Genomic DNA, 8,174 nt, shown 5'->3' with positions numbered 1-8,174 from the left:
CTTCAATATTTGCAAAAATCTGTCCAGGTAATGTCTTGGAAACACAGCGAGGAAACACCATAACTGCTACCAGCATTGGACAACGACTAACAACAACTGTGCAGGCTTTCTGCTCACCTCTCCAGTTTTCCCTTTACCCTACCTTTGTTCTCCCTGCAGGGCGGAGCTGCTGATACCAAAACCACAAACGCACACACCCAAATCAGAACATTAGCAATCACTTTGTAGAGAAAAAGAAATCTGCAAAGTTTTCTTTGTGCTCTGTTTTTTTTCTAATTGAATTAAATGTATATTGTAATAACATTGTAACCATGATGTATTGCATATAGGTTGCCAAGTTCTACACGCAGTTGTTTGCAGTAAAAATAAAGGGACCCTGTTTTGGCAATACCATTCTGCCTCTGTATGGAAGCCCATCATATGGTCTTTCTGACAATGTATTGGTAAAACAAGGAATTAGAAATGTATATTTTTGGCTAGTCCAGAAAGTTAAACACCTGAAAATACACCAAAAAGGGGGAAGGTGCTTCCCCACAATGATGTAAAACTCTTGATAATGCAATATTTCCATAAACCGAAATCAACCATTTCTCACTATATTTATTTTTAAATATACTAAGTGACATTGCACAACCATCCTTGAATTATTAATCATGTTATCTTGGTACTTCAAGCCTAGATTTCTTGTGGTTGTGAGTGAAATATGTTATCATCTTGAGCAAATAAATGTATGTTTTTACACCACTGTGGATGCACGTTGGCCTAGTTTGATTGCTGCCATTGTTTAGAATCTGAATGTTCTTTAAAGAGAGATAATGTCATGACATTCTTGGTGAAAGTGCATTGTTTGTACATCAAAACATGCTGCCAAAGCCATTTGGTTTCCATTTCTCCACATCACATTTGGACAAAAACAAGCAGCCTGTGCCATAACAAAAAGTATGAAGCACAAGCTGTTCTTTTTTCACACGGTTTACAACACGTCTGTTCAAGGTTTTTATTCATTTTATAGAACATTCTCATGTAGCAAATCAGTATAAGTTAAAACAGACTCATAAATTACAAAACAGTTTAGTAAATGTTACTGGCGAGCATGCTGAAATCATGCGTCACTACGAAAAGAGAATCAGAAGAATGGGAAAAAAGAAGAGAAAACTAGATTAATAGAATAAAACATTATTTACTTTGCTGCCATGTCGACAGTTTTGTTTTAATGACGTAATTAATTCTATATTCTGTCCAAAAACTGTAAAATTATGTTTTTTCAACTGTAAAGAAATGGAAAAATCAACATGATCTGCTGGCGTTTAAACCTGTATGAAAACATCAACAGGAAACAACAGAAGTCTGAATGAAGTAAAGAATACGAGTAGAATTTACATTATATAACCTCTGTAAATATCTGAATCTGGTATAAGAACGCTCCATCCTCTTCACAACACCATGCCTCCACCCATGATCTCCATCCTCTGCAGGGAAGGAAAGGACATGGTTAAATCAAGCCTGTGTTTGGCTTTTACTAGAAAACAAAGACACTAAGGGAATTAATAGATTTACATTATTTATAGAATAGAATTGGGGAGGGATGAAACCCTCTTTAATGCTCTCACATGCAGAGCACACAGTGACATGTGTTCTCTGCTTTTAACCCATCCTAGCACCAGGAGTCTAGCACTAGGATCAGCTAGTGTACAGCGCCCGGGGAGCAATGGGAGTGAAGGGGGAAGGGGGGTGTCCGGTGCCTTGCTCAAGGGCACCAAGGCAGGGCAGGAGGTGAACTGGGACCTCTCCAAGTAGCAGTCCACACTCCATATGTAGGTCTGGTCGGGGACTTGAACCGGCGACCCTACGGCTCACAGTCCAAGCCCCTACTGACTGAGTGCATTTTTAGGTGCATGTCTTTTTTGAATCTAGTCATACTTATTGGATGTTGTGTATTTCTCTTATTTCTCTATGTATTGTTAACTTTTTTAGCATTTTGCATTATGAAAAAACAAATAAAATAAAAATACAATAAAGAAATACTTCTCGGAATTAGGTACGATAAAAAATAAGTGGGACAAAAATATTTTCTCATTAGAGCCTTACCATTATATCAACAAATAAAAATCTTGATTGGATTATATTTTCAATTATTTTTAGGGATGCTCCGATCGATCGATATCGGCCGATAATCACTCTCTGCCGATCGATCGGTGCTCTCTAAAAATGCCGATCGCGAGAGACGATCACATGACGTAAAATACATGACACTTTTCTCTGTGCGGCAAAACAAGCTCGCCAAAATGGCTTCACCGGTCTGGCAGTATTTTAAGGTGTCCGAAAAATAGTGGTGTGCAACGTGTGTGAAGCAGAAATCCTGCAGCTCCACTCGCTGAGACGGACCGGAGAGCGGAGCAACACACACACTAAGAGTTAGACCTAACACACTTAGCTATTTGATCTACCTCTGGAACAAGCTAAACTAGTTATACATATATGTATTCCTCACTCATTACTGGATCAGTGAGCTGCATGAGATACTGACAGGCTGTCTCCCGTGTTATTATCCAAAGTGAATGTAAACTTGAATAATGTACATAATTTGAATGTAATAATTATGTTGGTTGTTGCTTGTGGAAGCGCCAGTGAACGAGCCCCATTAGCTGAATTTTAAACATCACTTTAAATGGAAGATCCCCATAGGCCCCGCCCACTCGATCGGATTGGCCGATACTGTTTCTGGCGATCGGCACCAAAATTGGCGATCGGAGCATCCCTAATTATTTGTGTTACTGTGCTTTTTAATGGAATTACAAAATGGGCTTGATCTGCCCTCTACTGGCCTGAAGGTGAACCACATCCAGGATTAAAGCTTGATTCATTAAGAGGTATTGTACGGAAATTAAAGAACCAACCAGGAAACATATGCAGAAAGTGTGCATTTACCTCAGGGGGTCCTATGAAAGCCAGCCAATCAGAAGAGTGTGTGGGGAGCAGTCCCATTGATTGACATTTGTAGATAGCCAATGCCGAGCCCAGCAGGTTCCCCACCAGGTAGACGAGGCCCTGGAGCCACTGCTGACTGGAGCTCTCCAACAGCTTGAAGGCTGGGACACACACAGACACACACATTAATTAAAGGGTACAAATGGACACACAAATACTCAGCCTGTGGCTCAAGTACCAAGTTCAATAATGTATGGGGACCATTCCTAAAACACTTTAAGAAGCTTAAGTCATGATGATGGTGTACTATTTCTGACTGTACTGTCTATTATTATTATTATTATTATTATCATTTGTATTATTATAATTATTATTAACACTGCTACTGTTATTTGTGTTTATGTATTTTATTTTTGTTTCTTTTTCCATTACTCTGTCTATTGTCCTAGACTTCTAGCTACTGTCTCTTTTGTTTGTTTGTTTTTTTGTTTTGTACTCCAGAGATGTCATATCCTTGCACATATTGTTCCGGTCTGTTTGGGGCTGGAGAAAGGGTACATGTGTAAATGTGTTGATGTTTGTTGTTGTCTTTGAAAAATCTAATACAAATATTTCTGAGGGGGGAAAAAATGGACAAAAAAATGTAAAATGGTCCAATATTTAAAAAGTGGGGATGGGGAAACAGGAGATTAGACATGGCTCAAAGGTTTAAAGGCTGTATTGTCATATGCACAACTACAGTATAGTTATGGCAATGGAAATATTAGGTCCCATGCTCATCAAACAATGCAACATAAATATATAGAGAAATAAATAAATAAAAAACCCAATAAGAAATAGTGCAAGAACAGAGTAGAAAAAGTACAACAGTATGCTGCAAGACTAATGTGTAAGTAATGCAGGAGAAGCTACATATATCCAAGTAAAATAGATTAAGATGAGCTAAAAGTAGAAATCCAATGCTGTACAGTGAAATAAAATCCTGCTTAGTAGAGGTAGACGGGTGCAGGAGCGCAACCCAAGCTTTTGGATATTTTTATATGTAATACCGCAGGCAAGGCAAGTTTATTTATATAGCACCTTTCAACACAAGGCCATTCAAAGTGCTTTACAAAAAACGAAAGACATTAGGTGATCAACTTCGATCTCAAATGATATTCAAATGTAGTGATTTCCATATATAGCTTTGTGGCGGATACTCACTGGCAGACATGGACATGAGCGCCTGAATGGGCCTCCAGGCCATCATGCACACCATCATGATGGGGAAGATGGAGATGGTGTTGCCCGACATGTACATGATGAAGAGGTTCATCGGGATCTGCTTCAGGGGCCCGAGAGCCACGTCCCAACAGCGCTGTAACACAGAGGATGAGATATTTAGAGGCACCTTGGTTGCTGATTGGCTAATGGGTACTCAAGCCAACACATCGTCATGACATCATAAAGTGGCCAAAATCTGATCAGCTCATTTTCAGACAGGTTTTTATAGAAATTGATCAAAAAGAGAGAGAATCTTTGTTCCTGAAGCTTTCAGAGTCTCTTTCCACAGAGGGGACACATGTTGATGTAGAAGAGACATGAAGAAGAGGGGACACATGTTGATGTAGAAGAGACATGGAGAAGAGGGGACACATGTTAATGTAGAAGAGACATGAAGAAGAGGGGACACATGTTGATGTAGAAGAGACATGGAGAAGAGGGGACACATGTTGATGTAGAAGAGACATGAAGAAGAGGGGACACATGTTGTTGTAGAAGAGACACGAAGAAGAGGGGACACATGTTGATGTAGAAGAGACATGGAGAAGAGGGGACACATGTTGATGTAGAAGAGACATGGAGAAGAGGGGACACATGTTGATGTAGAAGAGACATGAAGAAGAGGGGACACATGTTGATGTAGAAGAGACATGGAGAAGAGGGGACACATGTTGATGTAGAAGAGACATGAAGAAGAGGGGACACATGTTGTTGTAGAAGAGACATGGAGAAGAGGGGACACATGTTGATGTAGAAGAGACATGAAGAAGAGGGGACACATGTTGATGTAGAAGAGACATGAAGAAGAGGGGACACATGTTGTTGTAGAAGAGACATGGAGAAGAGGGGACACATGTTGATGTAGAAGAGACATGGAGAAGAGGGGACACATGTTGATGTAAAGAGACATGAAGAAGAGGGGACACATGTTGATGTAGAAGAGACATGGAGAAGAGGGGACACATGTTGATGTAGAAGAGACATGGAGAAGAGGGGACACATGTTGATGTAGAAGAGACATGGAGAAGAGGGGACACATGTTGATGTAAAGAGACATGAAGAAGAGGGGACACATGTTGATGTAGAAGAGACATGGAGAAGAGGGGACACATGTTGATGTAGAAGAGACATGGAGAAGAGGGGACACATGTTGATGTAGAAGAGACATGGAGAAGAGGGGACACATGTTGATGTAGAAGAGACATGGAACATTTTGCATAATAGGTGACCTTTAAAGGATGTTTATCTAATCTAATTCCCTCCAGGCTTTACCTTCTCCACCAGGTTCTTGTCCGTCTCCTGGATGCTGGTGTCGGGGACGGGTTTCTCTGAGAAGCCGATGGGGTAAACGACGTCTCCCTGACCGCCCTGACGGTCACCACGAGTCCTGCAACACAGAGAGTTTCGCTTTATTCCATGAGAACGACTGTTACTCTTTTTTTTTTAAAGTTGAGAGACATAGGCGTGGATGGACTGGCTGAATTAAGAACTCAAACAGGAAGTCTGAGGCACTTATTCTTACAAGTGTACATTTCATTTCATATCCTTTCTATTTGTTCCGTTCATGGTATGCACAACTTAATGTATAACAATTATTAACAAAACATGTCTCTATAAACACACCATACCCGAAAAGGAGCAGGGAGAAGAAAGTAATCTTATATTACCTTACCTGCCCCTTTCTCAAAATAAATAAAGAAATAGAAGGTCTGTATGTTACATTACATTCCATGTCACTTGTTAGACGCTTTTATCCGAAGCGACTTACATACTCAATACTGTGGACAATCCCCACAGGAGACATTTGGGGTGATTTGTCCCAGGGACACAATGACATGCTGACTGCCGTGGGGTTTGAACCTGTGACCCCCTGATCAGAACACCAACGCACAACCCACTGCACCACACGCCTCCCATGTTCATATTTTCTTATTCACAGCCAATCATCAGAGTGTCGTAGGAATGTAAGAGAAACACAAAAACTTACAAAAAAATACTTAGTTCCCACTTGACAGCTGACGGAAAGAAACAAAACAAAAAACAACAACACAAAAACATCACATGTACAAGGAGTAGTCCATGATTGTTCGGTGTCAGACAAAGTCTTATATAGTTTAAAATGTTACACAGAGTATTATTTCAGCTTTAAGTGTCTCTTTGGACTTCCTGTATGTCAGTATTGAGTAGCCTATTAGATATATTATTGCAGGAGTTTGTTTACCTGCTGTTGCCCATGCTCAGCTCCAGAGCCCACTTCATCCTCCTGGCTCCGCCTCCTCTAGTCGATAGAGCTCCTCCACCTTGTCCCCCTGGAGACGCCATGGCAACCCGCTTTACTGCTGGACCTCAGAGACAGAAAGCAGCTATATAGACAGAATAAGAAAAACAAACAAGTTAGACTGGAATAAACTGTAAAAATATAGTTCAGTTATAATAACAGATATGGCTATTCTTCGGGGCCATTGCCAAAAGGAATTGAATATACAACCATTGCATATATTTACGTGTGTAATATAACATATGCATGCTTTCAACAACAAACAAATAGGATTAGAATCAGTAACAAATCTAGTTTTTACACAACTGTCTGCTGTAAAAATTGGGCTTGTTACTGACTTTAATCCTAGTTTTTCCAGTTGAAAACATGTATATATATATATTATATATTACAACACATATATTATAAGTCATAACTAGCATTCTTTGACTTTGTTTATCCTGATGTTTTCATGTATAGTCCGTTTTTATACAAAATTCCAGTAGTATGTTTATTATTAAAATGACAATTACGTGTATTACATACATTTGGGAAATGCTTTCATTGTTTTGCACCTTCAATCACGACAACAACATATCATATTGTTGTTTACCTCCAAAATACGGAGTTGTAAATATGTGAATTACATAAGGTAAAATGTCATGCGTTAAATACAATTGACTTAATTGAATCTCGCTCCGTTAGACGAATTAAAACGCCACAAGGAGGCTGCCATTAGCAAAGTGTAATGATAATAATGCAGCTGATGCAACTGTGCAATCTTCTTTAATACAATACAACGTTAGCATGACAAATGACATTAAATCGTGTTAACACGATGCAAATGATGATGCTATCAACACTTCGTCGTTGTTGTGAACTCAAACAGGAAGTTATATCTAAAATAAATGTAACACACTGTAACTGAACATTCATCTTACCTTATAAGAGCATCCAAAGCACTGCTATATGGTTTATTTATCGTATTCTTTGATGAAATTAGTGACAATGTAGCTTGCTGTTCTGGGGAACAAATCGACCATTCGTCACTCACTGTTTCCGGGGCACGCAAAGGTGACGCGTTACGCTGCATCCGGATATTGCGTCACGATTATTTCTGTAAACAAACATGCTTTAAAGATATTCCACAATATAATAAAAACGAACAGGAGTATATATATCATATAGTTTCTTTAAAACTAATGAATAATATCTTGTTTATTTTATTCTACTTATTGTAATCTGGTAACAACTTTCATATTATTCTAAATTAAGGTATTTTATTTTTAACTTTAATTTGGTGTAATTGTTTGTATGTGCCATATTGTACCTTGTTTGTGCAGGAATCCTGAAGTCAAATGTAAGACTTTTTTTAAGACCCTTTCCATACATCTTAAGACCTCATCGCCACTTTGAGTTTTAACCGGTTACCTTGGCGACACACTTTACCTCACATTGACTAAATACAGTATATTATTATTATAATATAGTATTGATTGTCCTTCCAGCTCCTTATCTTCCAACCATTTGGACGTAAACTTGCATTTCCCCGTAACGATGTTGCTTAGCAACCGGCGTAAACGGACCTTCGCGCTATCAAGCAGTGAGCGTGCGATGTCCTGTTCAGATGACGTCAAACCCAACGGGACGCCATGAATAAACTACACAGAATCACACTACACACCTACGCCATGACTACATTCAGGCAGACTGTAGAACACAACCT

At 39.2% G+C, this 8,174-nt stretch overlaps 1 protein-coding gene across 2 annotated transcripts; it reads right to left on the bottom strand.

The window, feature by feature from the left end:
• Positions 1–983: 983 nt before the first annotated feature.
• On the bottom strand, positions 984–7,532 carry emc4 (ER membrane protein complex subunit 4). Of its 2 annotated transcripts, XR_004553962.2 has the most exons (7): positions 7,390–7,532; positions 6,413–6,554; positions 5,464–5,578; positions 4,132–4,285; positions 2,929–3,089; positions 1,381–1,469; positions 984–1,112 (listed from the first exon to the last, which is right to left on the bottom strand). XR_004553962.2 is itself a non-coding variant. In XM_034106080.2 (6 exons), exons 2-6 carry the CDS (start codon positions 6,511–6,513, stop codon positions 1,434–1,436), a joined length of 567 nt encoding a protein of 188 aa, XP_033961971.1. In that variant the 5' UTR covers positions 6,514–6,554; positions 7,390–7,532; the 3' UTR covers positions 984–1,433. The 2 variants fall into 2 exon arrangements, 1 of the variants encoding a protein (XP_033961971.1); XM_034106080.2 differs by having other exon boundaries at positions 984–1,469.
• Between the last annotated feature and the right edge of the window lie 642 nt (positions 7,533–8,174).

Source organism: Pseudochaenichthys georgianus, chromosome 18, assembly GCF_902827115.2.
Source record: "Pseudochaenichthys georgianus chromosome 18, fPseGeo1.2, whole genome shotgun sequence".
In the NCBI taxonomy this organism is placed as follows: Eukaryota; Metazoa; Chordata; class Actinopteri; order Perciformes; family Channichthyidae; genus Pseudochaenichthys; species Pseudochaenichthys georgianus.
This window is presented reverse-complemented; position numbering and strand designations above follow the sequence as displayed.